The sequence below is a fragment of the Phlebotomus papatasi genome, chromosome 2 (assembly GCF_024763615.1).
Source record: "Phlebotomus papatasi isolate M1 chromosome 2, Ppap_2.1, whole genome shotgun sequence".
In the NCBI taxonomy this organism is placed as follows: Eukaryota; Metazoa; Arthropoda; class Insecta; order Diptera; family Psychodidae; genus Phlebotomus; species Phlebotomus papatasi.
Window position 1 is genome coordinate 20,321,806 of NC_077223.1, and position 22,587 is coordinate 20,344,392.

Here is a 22,587-nt window from a genome sequence, read left to right on the forward strand (position 1 = left end):
AGTGTTAAAGTTCTGAGGAGAAGTTAATCGCACCCTCTTTTTTTCTCAATGCTGGTGTTCTTACCAACTTTTTGACACACTAAGAAAAAAAGAGGGTGCAATTATCTTTTTTTCCTCAGAACTTTAACACTTTTTAGGTGTAAAAATATATTAACATTTTTTAATGTTAATTTTACACCATTTTAATGGTAAAATTAACATGAAAAAGGGTAACTTTAACCCCTAATACACCTAAAAAGGGTAATATGTACACCGATTTTGTATCAATACTGCAGGGTAAAATTAACATTTCCGGAATATTATTTTACCTTTTCCGGATTTCTCTCAGTGCAAGATCTCCATTATAAGCTTTTAAAATAAAGAATAAAGACTTATACAGATGATCTCCAAGATGTATCAGAATTTCTAATTCATGTGAAAAACCCTAGGTCATTATCCACAACAGTCTGGCCTTTAAATCTCATAATGGAAGAACGTATACGGAAAATAAATTTGAGTAATTTTTCATAAAATGTCACATTGGCAAAATTGTGTAAAGATATGATTTCCTCAAAGGTATGGAGAGTATAGAAGTTTTGATAAATGAAGGAATTTCATATATTGCAGCCCCTGTGAGTTTGAGCAATAACAGGGAATATCTTCTCTGTAGCTGGGCCTAGCCAGTGCACCGCGAAGTATTTGAAATATTTCCCAAGAGCCCCGAAGGAAAGCCAAATAACGTGGTTTGGGTGAAGGAATAAAAAAGAAAATCTCTTAACGAACTCTTATGTGATGCTGAATGTGTCCTCGAGACGTGCAGCCATAACAATAAAAATCGCGCATAGATTAATGATTATCTCAAAATAGAGATTCAAGAGTGTTCGAGGGACTAAAAGAGATTGAGATGATGGAAATAGGTGTGATTAAAAGGCGAGGAATTTTCGCGGTGTATTGTGGTGTGACGGTGACGCTCAAGTGTCGCTAAACATCAATAAGAAAATTATGCAAGAAAATTGCGATGATCAAATATAGCGCGCAAAAGTGAGTGTTATGTACAAAACTCTCAAAAGGACTCTTGAGCACAATGGCATAGGCTTAGCTTGGATTTTTTTCCCACAGGGCGATACATAAAATCTCCGGAGTTTCCTTCTTCTCTACCAGAGACAATCTTTGACCTAATGAGAATTTAAAATTCTTGCTTTGGGGTTACTTTTTTAAAAAGTGAGGTTATTTTTGAACTTAACCTAAATACACTGAGAAAAAGAGGGTGCGATTAACATTTTTTCCTCAGAACTTTAACACTTTTTAGGTGTAAAAATATATCAACATTTTTTTTAAAGTTAATTTTACACCTTATTAAGGGTAAAATTAACATGAAAAAGAATACCATTAACCCCTAATACACCTAAAAAGGGTAATATTTACACCGATTTCGGATGAATACTGCAGGGTAAAATTAACATTTCCGGAATGTTATTTTAACTTTTGCGGATTTCTCTCACTCAGTGTAGAAACTATATTATGGTATGTTAAACTCTTAAATTTCACACATGAATGAAATTTCTCCCACTAATTTGTATTTGTTAGATAGAATTAACGGTATTTTGCATATATTTATGATTTTTCAGGTCTTTCTTAATTGTAGAACTAACAAAATGTGAGGTTAGATTTCCAGACATTGTGCAATGCAAATTATATTTCAATTTCAATATTTTTAAGTTTTAAAAATTATCCCTGAATGGGAGATTTTTGTGATATTTTCCACCCATAATACGGAGCCTATCTTTTCGAAGTTAAAAACATAACCTAACTATTGTTCGAAGCTTCAGTGATTTAAATTAAGCAAAATTCCTCTAAATTTTAGCACCCTGTCTGACAAAAAGAGATGCTTGCATGGTGAAGAAATATATATTGTAAAATTCACCCCTTCTTATTCACGTCGTCTCTCGAGAGACCGAAAGAGAAAGGAGTATACGAACGTAGGAGAGAAAATGGGATTTTTTTGTACATAGCCAAGGGGTTGAAACGTCTAAGGATCAATAACTGCATATTCAAACTAATTTGATTTAATGTATCCCCTTTTATGTGGTAGTTTTCTAATATACTTTAGATTCATGACCATTTTTTCACTTTAAAGATATACTACGTTCTACGTAGCTTTTCAGAGGAGATAGACTTAAATCTTTGATCAGCAAATCTATGTCATCTTCTCAATTTCCCGGAGGAAATAATGTCAATGATACCTGATTTAGATAAAGCTGGAGAAATTTCAGAAACATCAATATAAGTTAAAAGCAAAATTATCACGATAATATCAACCGGAAGTAGTAGCCCGATCCACTATCGCCATTTTGGAGGCCTCATACATTTATTTATAATTCCGATGTCTCATCTTCAGAGAAGAATCTAGAAACTGGACTAAACCCTAATCTGAAAACCGCTTTGCGTAATCGATTTTGGTAATGTTTTATATGATTTAACGACTCCATGCTATTCATCTAATAAAATTTTAATGATTTTCATTACACCTCACGCTTCTAAAACTTCCGCAAAGACAGCAATAACCGTAATAGGGATAATGATTCCGAGCACTCACAGCAGAAGTTTTCGCAAGAGAAAAGATATTCGAAGATCAATTTCGAAAGCAGAAGAAAAGACATGTTTATTTCCCGTTTTGTTCGCATGGTGGCAGAATTTCTTCCTATTCGAACTTCAGAGAGTTTGGTTTGGGAGTGTCAATATGATTGCATCAACAGTCGTTATACAACAAACTCCTTCCAATTCGGTTTTAATAAGATCGGGATACTTCTTAATGCTTAATTTAAATTATTTGAAACACATGCAGATACAAAACAAATCCATTGATAAGGTTTACATCAGCTTATAAAGGTGATAATATTCCTGTCCCTGTCCCATTGTTAAGTCCTTTCACAATCACTGAGCACAATTTGCAGCCTAGTGCAAATGTTTATGGCTCAAGCACACCTATTAGATCAGGAAAATTTCAAAAAATCAAAATTCACATCTCTATCTTTTTCAAATGTTTTGCATATCTGTATCTTACTCTTTCGCATTTTTCTTTCTTTTTTTTTACAAGTTCCATTTTGTTTAATCCGATTATGAGTGCGAGAAGAAGAAGATAGGCATATACAAGACGTTTTGAGAAAGAAAAAGATGTGAATTTTGATTTCGTGACATTTTCGTGATGTAAAAGATGTGTCAGAGCCACTAGTATAAAAATCGAAATTCTGTTTGAATTTTTCGAACATCAAAATTTTATCCGAGAAACTTTCGGAGTATCACAGTCCAACTTATAAACACACTAATTATTTTTTCGAAAACAAAATTAAACCGGCAGCATATGAATTTTCTAATTTCATATCGCTTTCTAAGTTCTATCATTCTTCAATATATTTGTAATAAAATGAAACCATCGAATTGCAAAGGACTTTGATACCTGTTTAACATTGATTTATCCGAGTTTTTCGGTATTTTAAATATTGAATATTTTATTTTCACAAAAAAAAATGGTAAACACTGGGAATGAACATTAAAATAATTCTCTATGATAAAAGTAATCAGATCTACGATAGAGGCGTTGAGCACATAACCACAAATTTTAATCGTATTATATCGGATTTTACTGTAAAATTCTTAAAATTTGTTCAGAAAAATATTTCAGTGTGATTCAGAATATGATTTTTTTTACTATCCAGGAACTTTGGACTTTTTCTAGTATTAATTTTACTGATTAGGCCCAATGATTTACGAAAATACTTTGTTTTCAATTTTCCTTTGCGCCTGTAATTCTTTGAAAAACTTTTTTTTACTGGTTTTGAATAATAAGATTTAATTTTATTTTTTATAAAGTAAATGTTAAAGGTACGACAATTATCGTAAACACTGGGCTGTTCGATATTCGGTTGATTGTGACCAAAAATGACAGATAAAAGCCATTGTAAAAAGGGGGCTTTTTTGACTTTTTCGTGTTTGACAACTGTCATTCGAATATAGGAGAGCTCTGTGTACTACTTGTACGATTCTTAAAATCAATGTATTCCTAAATAATTGAAGATAGCATTTTTATCAACTTTATACGGAAATATCTCGAGAATCAAAATAACTTTGTAAATTCTCTCTTCTGTATCCGGTATAGAACATTTTTAATAAGATTTTATTTGTAGTATTTTTCAAAAGACTTTTTTTTTGAACCCATTATTTAGGTTCAAAAGAAAATCATATTATGTAAAGTTATAATTAAGTAAAGAATACTTAATAGTCGTGTTCATTCTCTTATCCATAGTTATTGTACTATGAATTTACTTTTCCAATAATCAGAAAAGCATTCTTTAAAGAAAATGTTTTAAGAAAAGGAATATCTTGCCATTTTGAAAACTGACGATTTCTCTCAAAAGCACGAGAAATAGGCAGAAAATCAATTAATTTGAATAATGTAACTAAAATTGTAAGAGATATTAGATAACAGATACAACGTACAGTACTTACAAATCCGTGTTTGTCGCTTATATTGTTTGTTAATTTTAATTTGTGAAACGATACTACTTTCTGCATCCACTGTTCGCCAGTTGATGGTGAATCTGGATGTATGTACATCCTTTTTGGCATTTCAGGATCAGCTTTTCCAGCTACCATCCACCTACTGGTGAAAATATAACAAGAATAATGTTACTTTTTCGGCAACTTTTTGCATCTCTCCATTTCCCCCTGAATTCACCCAAAAATTGCTCCTTGGACTTAAATTAAAAGAAATAGATCGATTTTCTTACCTGTTGTGAAATTTGTAACGATAGTCATCTGCTGCAACAATATCCAATAATAAAATATATTTCGCCTTCGTATCTAATCCGGATACACGGAATTTCATTTGAGGAAACATTTGTCTGCAGAGAGATTTAAAAAACGAGAAAAAAACGTTTTACTAACACAAGAAAAATTTAAGAAGCACTTACTCTATTTATCTCATTATGGGTATAGAATTTAGAGTTTCAAAAAAAGAATTGATCTGAGTCTTTTAAAGAGGCACAAAATTCTTCCCTATCATTTAACAAGAAAGGAAATTATCTCTTTCTGAATAAGATATCAATCGAATTTTCTCAAGCATTAATTTTTGAACTCTACAGAACATGAACTGAGTATTCTTTTTTTTTGGCACATGCACCTCCAGACATCTTCATTTAATCCCTTTTTGGGTTCTTTTTTGCAATGCTTTATGTCTTCCCATTCTGTCTTCTTTTTTTTTTCTTTCGTTGTTATAGAACTTATAGGTGAAACCGATACTTGAATTTTGTGCTTAATCTCTTCACAAAAATTACCATCCTCAAGAGGGAGTTGTCAAGAGAAAAGTCGCAGGGCTTTTTCCTTCAACTCTTTGATCTTTCAACTGTCTGTCGTGAGAAAGTAAGCTCATTTAAAAGCTAATTTTATTATTTCGCGAATTTAAATGATTTATTAATTTATACAATAATTGTTTTTTATTGAGGTTGCTCTGTCGGAATAAAATTATTACGGTGTTAAAGTCAAAAAGAAATATCTGAACTTTATTTCATTTAAATAGAATGTTCTAATTTAAAGAAATGTAAAGGTGTTTCCTGAAGTCATTAATTAGTTTTATTGTAAAAAATCTATCAATAAATTATGTTAAATAAAAAATGAAATAATATCCTTAAAATATTTGCGATTTTTTTTAAATAATTAAGATAAGAATTGTTGATCTTAACTATAAATAATTGGAGTTCTAATTTGATAAGAAACTGTTGTAACAAGTTTCTAAGCAAACAAATTTATATCGTCCGAATATTTTTGTTTTTGGTTAGTAAGATGTTAGTCGGGTGATACAGTATACTAGTCTACTAGAGTCTATAGACTCTCGCTCAATCGGTTCTTTTTCAATCGGGCGCAAAATTTTGTTGACAATTTTCACATTTAATTATGAAGCTAATTTGCTCAAATTCGCTGTAAATCTTCCTATTTTATCGTGATTCTTTATAATTGAGCGCTTTTTGTGGAATTTACAAAGGCTTTGACGCCCAAATCTATCGATAAACCGGATGACATTTTGCCCCAAATGCCCATTTGAGAGAGAGTCTACTGTATAGTACATCTAATCAAGTTCTTTCTGTGCTCAAAAAATATTCTTCACAAAATAGCAATAACACCAAAAGTGCATCAAATTCTAAACTAAACAAACAAAAGAAGTACAGTTGAACCAAGTTCTTATTAAAAATAAGAAGAATTTGTTGTTATAACTTGAAGGTACGGGCCATTAAGTGACACTTAGGAGTATACCCAAGCAACACAATATAAAGTTTTGTGACGTAAATTCAAGTAAATAATATACTCCCTCCGTCCAGAAAAAAGTCGTACGTTTGTTAATACGTTTTAATATGAAAGAATGTTCCAATTTTTTTCGGGACAGAGGGAGTAATATAATATCTGAATTAGCAGATTTATTAATAAATAAGTGTTATTATGAAGGAATCACACTTAAAAAAAAACAAAATAAGGGAAGTGTAGCACATTTGAATTGGAGCACCTTTAAAATAGAGCCTTTTTGTCCAATTTTTAAATGATAATGAACCTTATACCAGTTTCAGACTGGAGGCTTAGACCAGTTCCCGAAGGTCTCAAAAAATTAAATAACAAATAATTTTGTTGATACCTCAAAATCTAATGGATAATTTGCTCTTAATATCCAATCCTAAGCAACAATTTCCTCAAAAATATTATCTGATAAGGAATTAGAGGAATTAAGCCATATGTCTAAGGCTTACATCTGAAGCCCGTATTACCGTGATATAATTTAGCTCAATTACATAATAAAGCTTAGACTCTTTTAAAATAAGAGAAAAACCGTATATGAGGCGCTCAAAGCAAAAAAAGTCGTATGCATTTCCCTATTAAAATAACTTTTTTTGCTTTGAACTCCTCATATCTAAGGTGCCCGAATTCAGAAGTGCCCTACTTCCTCCTTGTCAATAAGTAATTCAAAATGGCCACTGTAAAAGTAAAAATGTGATAAGAAATCACATTTGATAAGAAATCACATCAAATGTGTGAAAAGAGTGGAATAGGAATATGTAGTTCGAGAAAGGCTCGTGAATTTTGATTTCGTTGAACTTTTCTGATCGAAAAGATGAGCCTGAGCCTTAATTAAATTTCACTGATAAAATTTCGGTTTTATTGACAAATTTTATCCAACAGTGCCCGATATGCTGCAACCTAAAGTCTAAAATAGACACAGGCATCGGCTTAGGGATCAGCCCGAAAAATGAGAATCGGTGTCGATACTCGGGGATCAACCCCAAATTTGGACGATCAAACTGAGCAACTAAGTTCAGTCTAGAAGTCTGGTGAAATTCACGAGGATTAGCGAAATCAGCGTCAGTGGAAAAACTATAAAACTTTACTTTGGGTGATTTTTGATACTTTTCGAAATGTCAAGAGTGAAAAACATGGAAATTGATCCCATTAATTTTTCTCAGAATCTTAAAATGTATGACGATTGGGGAAATAGGGGAAATAGAATGGACAGTATTCTAGCAATGACAATGTTCACATTTATTAGAAATTTACGCAAAAACGCTAATTTCTAATCCTAAATCATCAGTGTACGATAGTTTGAACTTTGAACTGATCTTTTACCGCCAAATTTTTCGAGCTGATTATTCTCGAAAATCAGCCTGTGTATGTTTTCGACATAAGGCCCTAATTAGACTCAGATCTTCGAAAATATTGGCCAGTAAAATTTGGTAGTAAAGGATTAAGTAAAGAAAATTTATGCAAAGAGCCCCTGATCGATGATCCTACGCCCCTAGTGTATGACATTTTGGAATAAATCTTTACTACCAAATTTTCCAGGCTAAATATTCTCGAGGATCAGCTTGAATCTATTTGGGTCCTAAAGCTACCGTCACGTACTAAACATGTGTAATAAATACCAACAAAATTTGGTGTGACTAATGTTTTAAGAGCCGCAATTTGATGTCGCATTTATTGTAATTCCAAAGCTGTTAAAACAAATAAATTGCAAAAGTATCTAAGAACAAATCTCATTTGGAAAATAAGGATAATATAAATTAAATAAATTTCCTATCTGAATCTTTACAAGAAACAGGAAATTGCAAAAAATTGAATTGTCGCTTTCACTACAAGTAATGTGTGGGATGTTTTATAAATTGTATTGAGATTCCCATGTTCGCGTTGAAATACATTTGCTGCACTTTTTGGCTTCTGATTTTAGGATTAAAATTCGGTTTTATGAGCACATTATTGTCGTATAATCATATCATTTAGTGAATATCTCGCTTGAAGATTATTACCTTTAATTGTACCCATGTAGCATAATATGATAAAATGGTAATAAGATAATTTAAAACAAATTATTAATAAATTTATACTGTAATCATTAGTAAAAACGATATTATGCATCGAGAAAAATACGATAATAAAATATTTACATTGCCTTGTAAGAAAATCTACAGTACGACTCTAATATTGTAATTGTCAGAAATCCTTAATTTTAATTAAAAATAAATATTAGGGAAAAGTATTCCACTGTCCAAAAGAGACTTACACATTTCTATTAAATAGTTTATTATCATTTATATGATAATTATGTGTAAGTCTCTTAGGAAAAATTAAAAAAAAATCACATTATTCGTAGGCATGAACATTCGAAGGGAGAATACTTTCCCCTATCAGTTTTTTTTTTTAATTTAAGAACTATCTATAGTAACAAGAAAGCTTAAATAACATTTACCGCATGAATACAGATTTTTAGATCCGTCAGGGAATCAGTAAGGACAGAGCCCTTAATGCAGAGGCGTGCAAGAACCGTTGAAACCGAATAAACGTGAAATGAAGCATGTAGGTCTATGGTCAAAACACTACTAGAACAAACTTATTTTGACGTTTATTCGGTTTCAACGGTTTTTGCACACCTCTGCCTTAATGTAATCGCGTAAATCAGCGCCATAGCCCCCAGAGATTTCTTTAGAACCTTCAGCGTTACTCCCAAAGCCCAAAATAGACACAGGGATCGACTTAGGGATCAGCCCGAAAAATGAGGATTTGTGTCGATACACTCAGGGATCAGCCCAAAATTTGGAGGATTAGGCGGATATTCTAAATTCGTGAGGTCTAGTATATGAACCCGAGTGAGTCCGACAACCTTACATAAAATAGAAGAAGAAGAAGAACAATAATGACACGCAATGTCGCAAAATCTTGAAATGCGTTAAGATTGAAGTAATGGGAAGGTCAGAGGGGTCAGAGTGCATCTTTCTGTACGAAAAATCTATTGATATTGCACTTAAGAAATCTTTCAGCAATCAAAGTATGGAGATTTAATAGAAATTTACTCTGTAGTAAACGCTAATCCTTGATACAAAATCTTCAGTGTATGATAGTTTTGGCTGGTCCTTTACCGCCAAATTTTTCGAGCTGAGTATTCTTCAGGATCAGCCTGTGTCTATTTTCGGCATAACTCTCAATACCAATCCCCTCTGGGATACTTCCGAAGGGGTAACTCACAGGCTACCACTAGGAATGTTCCATTAGGAATGTTGATAAGAGATTTTTCACAGTCTTGCTCTGTAATTTGATTATCAACGCTAAGACGGCGATGGACACTACTATATGACACTTCTTAATATCTTTAGATTAAATATCTGTATTTTTGAGAAAGTCATATTCTAAAAACAATTATTAAATATTAATTTTTTAATAGATATTTTTCTAATTATATTAGAATTGTCTTTTATAAAAAAATTTCATAATGTTCTTTTTAATAAAATTATAAATAATTCGCAAATAATTAAGTAATAGACAACACAATGGGCAGAAGAACCCATAGTTCAACAATAAATTTATTTGAATTCAATGTGATTGATGCATAAGCTTAGTATGTTGAGCTCTCTGAACTCGCTAAATTGTTCACTAATCGCAATATTGAAGAAAAGAAAGAGAGAGAGGATAATTTTGCAGAAAGTACAGCATGAGTGAGATGGGGATAAATATGAACAAACACGGAGGTTTACAATCAAAGAGACCACCATGCTCTGACTCTTGCTTCGCAATTCATATTCCCATTCTGCTTTACTTCTCACTTTTTATTTCTCTCTATCTCTTTGGGTAGCAATATTTTTATACTTTATATTTTTTGAATATATTGTGTCTGTTATGCTTATTTAAATGCGGTATCAAGACTTTTTTTTTACCTTCGTATGATATAGAACGCAATATGCAAAATATTGGGCACTTTTATTCCTTTATACTTTCAAGCAGGAAATTTTTCACTTAACCAGAGCCATGTATGTAAATTTATGATGATCCAATAGGACACATTTGATTGAAATTTGATTTTTATTATAACAAAATTCACTTGACATTTATTTGAAATGCACCGTGACAATCAATTTCAGAACTTGACAATTTAGCATCCCTATCAATTATTTATAAGATTTTGATTGCATGTTTTCAAACCAACGAATTATTGAATATTTATTCACGCAAGATATTTCGAGCAATTTTCAATTTAGTTATTAAAAATAAATGAGCAATTTGTTACGATGCGAAAGTAATTAGACGCAATCAATCCATAGATTTACACTTCACATTGCTTTTAATTTACACTCTCAATTGTTAACTAGTTAGCATTGAGGAGGTGTAAGAAATATTTTATGTTGGCCCGATATGATGGGAGAAACTGACGGATCTTCACGAAGCGACGGGAAATGAATATTGCATCTTTCAGACGTTGGAAATTGCATCTCGTTTGAGAATCATGCGCTTTTCACGCATGTATTACACTTTTCCCGGCGCAAAATTAAACTTAAGATTTTATTATTAATAAAAAAAACTTATAACTTTGATTTATGGAATAGAGAGTATTAAATAATTATGGTAATTGGCTATATTAAAATGAAATTAAAAAAAAAACATTTCATAAAAATTTTATAACACGCAGATTTACACAAAGCTTAATCTTTAAATGGAAAATAAAGAAATACTTCAATAGTATAAACGAACTTACAGATTATATTACGTTATTCTAACATGACTTTATCTTAATTACTGATTAAAAGTTGTATCCGGTTCTTAATTAATAAAAGTTATTTAAAAGTTGAGCGTTTGTTATGCATTTTTCTATTCTTTCTATACGAAATCAATTTTAAAATTAATATTTGTTTACGATATTCGGGACGTACTGTGCTTACAAGCTATAATTCTCGGATTACAGGTTCCAAATTATTACTACAAACGGTTTTATCGGAAAATTGATATCAATATTCTATTTGAAATCATTTTATAACAGTTACAGTCTGTTATAACATGAAATTTTTGAATGAAAAACTTTGAAGCTATTAAAATTATAATTGGAGTAACAAAAGTTTGAGAAAAATAAGAGAAAAAGCTGAAAAGCTCATTTATAACACTTTTATAACACACGTTCCACCACTTAAAAGCAAATACAAACATTTAAAAATACTACTTTTAATTTAGGTCGTAAATCATTATAAAAATCACTTTTTTTATCAAAAAGATAGACAATACAGTGCCCGCTTCGTAATCCGGATGATTGGGAGACAATATGACAGATGTCCGCTTCATAATCCGGATGGATTTTTTGAATTTGTTCAACGTCTTGAAAATATAATACAAGTTTTTTTTGTAGAATTAAAATAAAAGTTTTAAAGAAGCTTAAAAAGACATAATTAGAGAATTCTAAACTATTATACTTCATTTATTAAACAAAAACATCACAGAATAATTCATTTTCATTGTTGAACACACATGCATACATAACCTCAAAATTATTTTGAATGTAACCGTCGAGAACTCGTCCGGATTAGAGAGCAGGCACTGTACTACGAACTGTCCTAAACTATTTTAGAACTGTCACAATAGTTCATAAAAAATCTGGCCTTGAACCATATTTATTTTATGATGGCAACAACATAAAGAGGCATTGAAAAAATCTCTTAAAATAAAATTTCTGTTTATTATTTTAACGACTTTAATTATGATTTAGTATTAAAATGGTTTTTGCCTCTTATCAGAATAAAATATATTTATAATAACTTTTAACTTCACAAATAAACTGTTATTACTGAATGTTTAGTCTTGGCGTTATAAACCGTTATAAAAATTGCTTATGACCTATAAGGGAAGCGAAAATTTACTTCAAAATCATTTTTTTTATCAAAATTTGTTATAAAATGTTTATATTCTATTTTCTGCGCTAGTTAACGATTTTTTCTAAGATTATGTTTTTGCTTTTTAGCAAAACCAATATCAATAAAAAAACGAAAAGAATTCTTTTAAAATAACACTTGAATTTGAAAAGTAATATTATTGTGGTTAAAAATCATTATAAAATTCAGTTATAATGTACACACGAATATCGAAGTTGAAAATTCACTGAATGCGATTTAGAACTCTAAAATATGTCACAAAATGAGCACTTTTGATTCCAAATTTTTGCAATGCTCCTATGAATTTTTTTTTCTTTCCCAAAAAAATATGTCAAAGAAATCACCAAAATATGTAATTAGGAGTTGGATTAAAACTCAAATTTATCTTTAAACGAACTTGAAGAACTCTTTTGAAACAAACTTAAAATTCTCAGATAAAAATCAACTTGGTTTTAAGTTTGATCGTACTTGAAAAGTATGTTGGTAATTATGGTCGTAATTCATTATAAAAATCGGTTATAATGGGTATAATCGATAAAGAAGCCAAAAATTCACTTAAAACTCTTTTAATATTATCACAATTTGCACTTTTGGGTTATTATCGCTTAATTATGAATGATTTACAAAACGTAAGAGGACTGCAGAATTCCAATTGGAAGATGGTCATGTAGGAGTCACTTTATGATCCAAAACCACTATGTATATTGAGTTTGTGAAGGGATGGAAAAAAGCTCACCTGCCACTCTTGGTTATGACCATTTCTGTGCCCAACTTGTGAAACTTTTCCCAAAGATCTTTGCCCTCGAGGGTGACCTTGGGATCATCAACAACGCCATCATCATCCGGCTGGATGGAACGCAGTGGTCGCATGGCGGGATGCAGTTGGTGGGCAACAGAGGCCAGGACAACGTCCTCGGCAGTAGTGTACTGGGTATTTAGTTGATGGTGAACGTGAGGATGGGTCGCGGTGGTGAGTTTTGGTAAAATGGCACTAGGATAGAGATGCGAATGGGGCGTCTGACCGCTGCCCGTAAGAGCGGCCAGAGCTGCCGCCGGAAAATAGGAGGATGGTGGTGATCCTTGTCCCTGGAGTGGTGCACCACCTGTCAGCAGCGATGAGACGCTGAAGTCAGTGGGTCGGGACAGTTGCAAGAATGGATGATAAGCCATTCCTTTGGCAGAATTGCTTATTCTGACAGACTGATGTGGTTCTATTATATCGTATCTCATCACAAAACCCCTTAAAAATTTTTGATGAACTCTTTCCTTTTTTTTTCTGTTTTACGATATCCTTTGCCACTATTTATTTTTTTCTAGTATTACCATTTTTTTTTTAACTAGGGGATTCTGTCTATGGAACACATTCACGAAAATTCGTCTTGATTTCTAACAACTTTCCCGTGTGAATTTTCCGTTGGGGTTGTAAGTTGGTGATATTCACATTTCACATGCACATTTTATTTTTCCTTTTTTTAATCACAGATTTTTGCCATAAATTCACATTTAGTTCGAAATCCCTGGTTGAACTAAAGGTCTTGGGTCGCAAGTGTTTACCGCAGTTGCAAATATGCCACAGGACGTAAGCGATTTATCACTGGGATTTAACCCTTTTCCACTTCATCCACATTTTGGTGTCACTCCACAGTGCATTAGTCGCAATATACGGCACCATTTTATTGATTTGTTCACTTTAAAACATTTTTCTTCTTCAGTTCTATACGCTAAAACGCAATTCTATTTATTTTTTCTCCATACACTACGAGAGAAAAAAATCAAAGGGTGGTGCACTAGATATAAGTTTAATGAACCAAAAAAAAAACAGTCGAGAAAACGAGATTGAAACCGAAAATGCAAAAATATGCGCAATGTTGAGGTGGAAACAACAACTGCGTGGCGCGACAAACGGACACACTATAAACCTTAATGCCGGTCGGTAAGAAACTGGTTAGCACATCAACAATATTTCCTGTATTTGTTGTCTGGTTTTTGGTGTCTGCAATCACACCTCGGGGTGTCAAGCTGATGCCGACCGCACCCGTTTCTAGCCACTCCCAGAATGTGTTATAATCGACGCGGATTGGCGTGTCTCAACCAATGGCAATCTCTAAAATCGTCACACTCACGGTGCCAGAGTTGTGCTTTTGTCGAAGCTCACTTTTTTTTTGTTGTTGTTGCTGGGCTTGGGTGTTGTTGCTGTCATCCGTTGCTGGTATGTTTTTGGTGGTGTTTTGTCTCTGTGTGCGCCTGAAAGTCGATGTGGTGATGGGATATCACAGAAAATTTCACATATGTATATATGTGGCTTTACAATGCCATTTTTTTTTTACTTCACATTGCCTGCTTTTTCTCTCCTATTCTCTCTCATTCTCTCCCATTTCTCTCAATATACTTCACACCGTTCTCTCGCATCAACACTATTTGCTCATCCACTTGGCAGTGCTGAGAATGGGGCTTCGGGAGTCTCTTGGGCACGGGATGGGTGTTTGCCCATATGCACATTTCATTTAGGACAGAAAGTTCAAATGGGTCTTCGAATGTGTGTGCCTGTGTTAGTTCGGACACGAGATGTGTCAGAATAGGTAGTAGGAGGATGTCCTTTTCTGTCCACATATTACCAGAAAGTGCTACACTGAGAAAAAAGTTCTTATACTAATCCAAACTACAACTAATCCGAAATATTACCGAATTTTTACTAATTTTATCAACAAAAAAACGTCACTTTTGAGTGCCTTAAAAGCGAATTGAAAAAATATATCACCCAAATTGATCATTAAATTAAAATACACCATGAAAACCACAATTTTAAATCTCCAAAATGGCTGATCTTTCAATAAAAACCGTTTTATAACCAAAAAATTACCAACATAATTAAGTAATTATCGGTTCAAAAGACTTTGTAAAATTAACACATATTAAATAATGTTAAATGACCGCTATCAAACCCAATAATTTTTTTAAAATAAGTAATTCGTTTTTCATTCTTGAATTTCAATTTTTTATCACTTTCCTAAGAGACACTTAATGCGTATCCTACCTAGAGGGAAGTGGGGCACCTTTGAAAGCGGGGCACCTTTGAAATTGGGATTTTTCACCTATTTGATATTGTGATATTCACCTATTGTGATATAATTTAGGTGCACAAACAGGTTGAGAAGCTAAATTACGTTATGATATGGCTTACTTCCACTTAAACATAGGTGAAAAATCCCAATTTCAAAGGTGCCCCACTTCCAAATGTGCCCCACTTCCTCCTACAGCGTTCGGTCAATAACACCCATCACTCTAGGATAAGGTATACGAACACTGTCGGTAAGTTTACAATTAGGGAAAATTTGGAAAGTCGGACACTTAAGAAATGTTAAGGGAAACTGAACACCGAACACTGATTTTTATTTCTAAATTAATTGAATTACTTAAATTCTATTTAATTCAAGCTTGAATCAGCAATACGAAAGTTACAAATAGAAAATATTCGCTTTATACCTTAAAACGAATAGTTTCCGTAATAACCATTTTATAACCAAAAAATAACTATAGTACAATTAAATGAAGTATTCATAAAAACACTATAAATATGAATACTAAATGGAATGCAGAAGTTGAAAATAATTTAAAAAAATATTATTTTAAAAATTATTACAACATTAGTGTCAACAACAGTTCTCATTCTGTGCCACTTGGGTTTCAAAAAAATCTACTAGGGAAAAGAATTACTAAAGCCACAAGATATTGAACAATTTAGTCTATTATTTTGTGTTACTTGGGTACGAATTACGAACTCATTTTTTTATACAAGTAATACAATAACGACAAATATTAATATTTCCTCTCAAATCAAAGACTTAGTTAAAATGCAGCATATAAAACTGTTTTATAACCAGGATAATACTCATAGAATTATGTGAATCATATAAAGTTGTTAGAATTATAATTGAATGATAACAGAACGACTGTTAAAATGTGCATTCATATTATGCTACATGGGTATTATTTTGATTTTTTTTCGAAATAATAGCATTTTGTGTCGGCAATTAGAAATAAAATTGAAAATTTATGCTAATTATTCATCTTTAATTGAATATTGGATTCCATATAAAATCCGTTTTATCGGACAATAACTACTAAATTGATTAAACTGTTATTAATATCCTAAATACTATTTAAAATTGCCATGAAAAAAAATATATACAAATTAGAGTTGTAATAAAAGGGTTTATAAATCGCCGTTAATATTATCATTCATAATGCAATCAAAATAATTTTAATTGACTAATTTTAACTAATTGCAACTATTTAATCATAAGCCAATCAGTGTAAAAATCCATTTTATTATAAAAATGTACACTTAAGTTCTGAAAATTCTTTGTTTTGTGATGTATTTCAAAAGATTGAAACCATACGCGTTTAATTTTAAAAGGCAATTTCACTTAGGAATTTTCAATATTTTAAACAAATAATTATATAGGGTAAAGTGGTACAAGTTGGACAATGGTAAAATTTGGACAATGGTACAATTTGGACAGGGCTTTTTTCTTGAAAAATTTAGTACTTCATTTTTATTTGTATATTTTTAATGCTTTAGTTTTATAATTTGGTTCCTTGTACTTAAAACATATTTTGTACTGTATTTATCAAGAAAAATGCCATGTCCAACTTGTACCGGCGAATTGTCCAACTTATAACACTATGTCTAACTTATATCACTTTACCCTATATATTTTTTAATAATATTCTAGCTCTTGTGATGAAAAAAATGCCACTAATGCGTCGTTTTTGTACAGGCATTGGCATGTGAAGTGCTCATTTGACGTTCTTGAATTAAATTTTTTGGCAAAGAGATATTTTTAAGCAAAAAAAATATTGAAATTGTTGAAGCAAAACATCTCAAAATTCTGAAAATTAAAAATTTAAATCGAATACTTAAAAAGATCGAAATAATATCCAAAATGAATGCAGGGTATTTAGTGCAAAAATTTGACTTTTGAGATATCTATATGCATTATTGGTACAATCTTTAAACATAGAATAACAAGATTTCTTTTATTTTGTAGAACAACCTATTCTTATCATTAAAAAAAAGTTTTTTTGTAGTAAAAGTCTTTAAAATTAAATTGCAAAAGTCGTAAATCTGGTAAATCTATTCAGCAATTTTAAAATAAGAGAAAATATATTCGAAAAATTATATTTAAAGTTTTTCCGTCCTTTTACACTATATACCTACTATGTATAAGATCGATAGGGAAAAGTGGGGCACCTTTCAAAAAAAGTTTTTTCTCCTATTTTTAAATGGAACTAAAACTTACCATGATATAATTTAGCTCCATAAACCAATTGTGAAGCTAAATTACATTGCGGTAAGGCTCATTTCCATTTAAAAATATGAGCAAAGAGCCCTTTTCCAAAGGCTCCAAATTCAAAAGTGCCCCACTGTCTCCTGTTGAGAATGAAAAATAATCTAAAACTAGAAATATATGAAGCAAAAAATGTTACAAATGTTTAAAATGTTATTCAGTTATTCTTCTCAGTCAGTGTTGAAAAAAGTATTTTTTAATTGTGATTTCAAGCAATAAAAGTTTAATATGTTAATTCCTTTAGAATATGCGTAAATTAACATAAAAAATATGAACAATTACAGTAGAGTTCCTCAAATTTGAACGATATGATTGAATTTAAAATGTAAAATTTGAGGTTATGCGAAGAAAGTTTTTTGTGGAGTCTGAATTAGAATCATTTTTCTAGTGTTTCCTCAATATTATCATATTATATTAACTTCCATAACAAATTCCATTTATTTCATAATAAATTACATTCATCATATTCTTTAAAACTATTTTTCCTAATTTTAGGGAAAGTGCATTTTACATCAATTCCGTTACGTTTTTGAAAATATTATTCAAATTTGAGGAGTGGAAAATACCATTTTTACCCCACAAATGTTCAAATTTGAGGAACTTTACGTTATTAAAATGTGATATTGAAATGTAGATATCTCTGCAGTTATCTAGATATTTATGAAGATATCTCTGCATACAACATAAAAGCTGGTGTCATATCAAAATTTAATAGTTTATATTTGACTAAATCGGTTGAAAAATATGCCCTCCAGAAGAGGTTTAAATTTAATCTTCGAAAATTCGATGTCGAAAATTTTTCGTAAATATTATAAATGGTAGAAGAACTTAATTCAAAATCTGATCCAAATGTAAACATTTTTACTGCTCAAACTTAAAGAGAGAACAGTATATAAAATCCACTTTCTCAAACTTATCACCGTCTTAAACGATTAAACTGAGTATTTTAGTAATTTAAATAATAGAGAACCGGTGAGCGTCGGAAGATGGGGTAGCTTAGAAAAAGCTTTGGAAAGAATCGTCTTTTTCTAAGCTACCCCATCCCCCGACGCTCTCCAGATCTCTATTATTTAAACGATTAAAGATATCAACTTCTTAACTATGATAACCCCCAATAAAAAAAGAAGTCATCTTCAAAAGTTTGTTTCTTTTTCCCCAATCCTATCCATCCCACCCAAAACCATGTTTTTTAGTTTTTCTCAAAATTTACCCGAGCTTTTTCAATTATTTTCAAATATGTTTTAAAGGTAGTCCAGGCGAATATTTCGTCCATATTATACGTCTAGGGTGGAGTAACCACTTATCGGCATGTTTAGGAAAAACGGGAGTTAATTTCATAATAACTTTTGAACCCTTATTACAAGATCACTCAAATTTGACACAAAGTTACAAAGTTTGGCTGCAGATTCGTGAAAACAATAGTCGTACAATTTACCCGTGGACTACTTAAAAAATTGATGTTTATTATAAATGCAAAAATAACCACTTCGTCGCCAGTTTTTACCTCTTTTCGCCAGTTCTGTAACCACTTCTCGCCACCCACTTGGACAGGTTCAAACTCAATTATTATGCAAAGAATACATTCAGTATTTCTCTTTCCTCATGATCATCCTATTATTACTCACTTTAAATGATTTTTCTTCGCTTTTATTTGAGAAATAAAACTATCGGACTATTGCATAAAGTAAATAATCCAGATTTGACAACTGAGAATCTACGAAGTGAAGTTAGCGTCGTCTTTTGAAAAGATATGGCGACAGGTGGTAAAATCATTCCAAAATATTACGACTTTTCGCCATGCCTCATTTTTATATAATTATAATATAAAATGAAATATTATTTAACTAAATACAAATTTTATCTATTCCACAAGTGTAATTAAATATTCAATAGACAAATTATTTATCCAAAAAGGTACATTTTGCTTGATGAAAATTTGATGACACTTATTATATTGGATAAGAAATATTAGATTCGATGCACTTGCTTAAAATATTGCTCTAAAAATGCTCAAAATCGTCAATCTAAAACGAATAATTATTATTTTTCAACTCTGTACGTAGTAGGGGTAAAAATACAAGTAACTTTATGGCTCATTTATTTCATAAATCGTGAGAAATAGCGATTTCAATTTATGTGGAGAAAAGTGGGGCACTGTCCAAAAAAATCGCCATTTTGGATTTTCGAAAGTCAAATTTCAACTATTTTGGGGTGCTAATTTTTTAAGTGATTTGCTTAATTTATGAAGTTATCAAGGATTTCCATTTGGATTATGTTCTGAAATATGTTATTTTACCTTATCTATGGACGAAATATTCATCTTGAATACCTTCAAAACAAATACAAATTTTTTTCTAAAAAAATCTACCAGTCATTTTATGTTGTTATGTCACGTATGAAGAATTGTAAAATTATGCATCCTATGTATGATTGGTATATACCAGTATATACAACTTGTGAAACAGTTTTCCACTGTTTTAACTCCGGAGGTTAGTCATCAATACTAAGACGGCGGTGGCCGCAAAACGCAAAACGTATAATTACTTGAAAGAACTCGAGTGTGAACACAATAAATAAATAAATGAATTTTCGAAATCACCTAAAATACATAGTTTTAAAGGAGAAAAAGAGAGTGAGAGTAAAACAAAAAGTTAAATCTAAATATTTCTGCTCTTTCAAGGTAGTTCCCGTAGACCGGAAGTTGATATTTCTTAAACACTTTTACCTCTGGTCCGTTAATAAGTTTATAAAAAGATCATTACACATATAGAACTTCTTTTTGAGTTAGGGCAATATTTAATTAAAAGATTATTAAGATGATATTAAATTTAAAATATTTGAGTAGGAAAATTGTGAAAAGAAAATCTGAGTGTATTTTCCGATTTTATATCTCCTCCCATCTTAAGTTTCCTTCCATAAGCTTAAATCTCTATCACCCACACCATTTGGTCTAAATGACATTTTCCGGAGTGTAGTGGAGAAGCTATATTTGAAGTGTTTGGGTCCTCATCAATACTCCCAGGAGTGGAAACTGGTGAGAAGCCAAATAGTTAAGGGATGTTAGTGGAAGAGAGACACAGTATTTATCCATTTATCTGTCCATTCAACTATATATTTCCAAGATTCATCCAGTGGAAGGGTCTCGAGGAAATTGAGGCGTTTTTTCTCGTCACAAAATGAGAAGGAATGAGCGGTTCTATTGAAATGTCCCTATGCTTTAGAAATATGATCTCATGAGAGAGAAAGAGAGCATAATTTTTTGGACAATTGTCGTATTGTATTTCGTAAATTACACACCATTTTTACAAATGATATAGAGCCTTTAAAAAAATATATTGACATGAAAAGAGAAAAAGAAATTAAAGAAATAGATCTGATTTCTATGATGCACAGAGGGGCAAAATTAATAGACATGAACTATTTTTCATCAATAGTTTCATGGTTTTTTCAGCAAACAATTGCGTAATGGTTCTAAAGATTGGATTTCCTTGTCGAAAATTCCATATTTGCTGCAACAAAAGGAACTTTGGAAAATGGCTTCTGTAAAATGAATGAAAGGACATCCTCCGTTCAAGGTCAATAATAAGAATGTCATCACAGAAAGTAATTGGCATTAATTGGTAGTCGATGGTAGTTTTTCCCTGTCTTTTCATTCAACACAACGTACCGACGGAAATCAAATAGAAAATATGATTTTTTTTTATGTACGCCTTTCCCTTGAGCTCTCCAAAACAGTCATAGAAAAATTTACACAAGAATTCACAGAACGTTTTCAAATTACAAATATTGTAAAAATGTTTTTAAATGGTGCTTTTGCTACAGGCATCACACATTACATTTTAAAATCATGTGATAGATTTATTCATCTTATAGTGGATTATGCCCCATATAAAAATTATACATAGGCTTCATCATGCTTTTATAAAATTATATATTTAAAAGTATTTTAAATTTATTCATTCGTTTTATTTTTTTATTTGAATTTATTCGGTAAGTTTGTAGCATGAGTTTATTGAACAAATAATAAGATTAACCTAAAAATAAATGATGTATTTTTATAAAACATGAAATTTGTGAATGTGCAAGAAATCCTTATAGTTAGAGGCTGAAAGGGGTAAGGGCAATTTAACGCATAAATTTCGAATTAAGCTTTGAGACTATTTTACAAAAATATATTTTATGTCTAGAATTGCAGTAGACAGTAGAATCTTCCAAATTCGAAAGCCTGACAGGGGGTATCTTTGACACTTCTTACCTCCCGAATTCGAACGATATTTTCAAAACTTATGGAATATACAGTGGCGGCCATAATAATAGAATCAGCTCCGCAAAGACCACTATTTTACAATGATCATTTTTGTTTATTCCTATTCGTTGAAATAATTTTGACATAGAAGTGTTCAAATAATTACTTTACGTCAAATAAGTGTTGTTTTGGTCGCTAGAGGTCTCTATTTTTCATAGAATACATCAATATTGAAATTTGGTTTGAGGAATACGATAGGACCACTTTTATTTAAATTAAAGAATGTGATCTATAAATCGAATAAGTTTAAATAAAGCCATATTTAGAAACCATAAATGACAGTTTTCCATTTTTTTTTTGGCCGAACTGAATTTCACTATTGACGTATTCTGTGTAAAATAGAGACCTCTAGCGGCCAAAACAACACTTATTCTACGATTCTAATAATTACAAGATTTATACTGCAGAATTATATCAACAAATTGGGAAAAAATACAAAAGTTAAAAAAAACATAAGCTTTGCAAAATGATTCTATTATTTTGGCCGCCACTGTATGTGAAATTAAATTGCCCTTTGAATCAAAAGCCCGTACTTTCTCACAAATTTTCATAGTTACGTACTTTTTTTCATTTTATTTGCTCATAATGCTCATAATGTATGTAAATATTCACGAAGCAGCACAGAAATATGATTTTTAATCATCTACAACACGATTCTTTTTAATATAACCCTACAATCGACATTTTGAACCCAAACGCATCGTTCGAAATTGAGAGATTCAGATTTGAGAGACTC

The 22,587-nt window shown here is 31.3% G+C and overlaps 2 protein-coding genes across 4 annotated transcripts in view; one reads left to right on the forward strand and one right to left on the reverse strand.

Annotated features, from left to right (window-relative positions):
* Positions 1-14,217, reverse strand: part of LOC129803005 (optomotor-blind protein) — a 100,982-nt gene extending 86,765 nt beyond the window's left edge. Inside the window, exons 1-3 of one of the 3 annotated variants that reach the window (XR_008751833.1) lie at positions 12,931-14,217; positions 4,767-4,880; positions 4,477-4,639 (exon numbers count right to left, since the gene is read on the reverse strand). Coding sequence is in view for 2 of the 3 variants with exons in the window: in XM_055849287.1 (XP_055705262.1) it covers positions 4,477-4,639; positions 4,767-4,880; positions 12,931-13,424 (771 nt within the window). In the remaining variant the exon portion in view is untranslated. The remainder of the gene's footprint in view (positions 1-4,476; positions 4,640-4,766; positions 4,881-12,930) is intronic. The other 2 variants (XM_055849288.1, XM_055849287.1) reach the window with 2 other exon arrangements.
* A 545-nt stretch (positions 14,218-14,762) lies between these two features.
* LOC129803060 (exosome complex component RRP40) overlaps positions 14,763-22,587 on the forward strand; it is a 39,058-nt gene continuing 31,233 nt past the window's right edge. The window contains exon 1 of the mRNA XM_055849396.1: positions 14,763-14,773. The gene's annotated coding sequence lies outside the window, so the exon portion shown is untranslated. The remainder of the gene's footprint in view (positions 14,774-22,587) is intronic.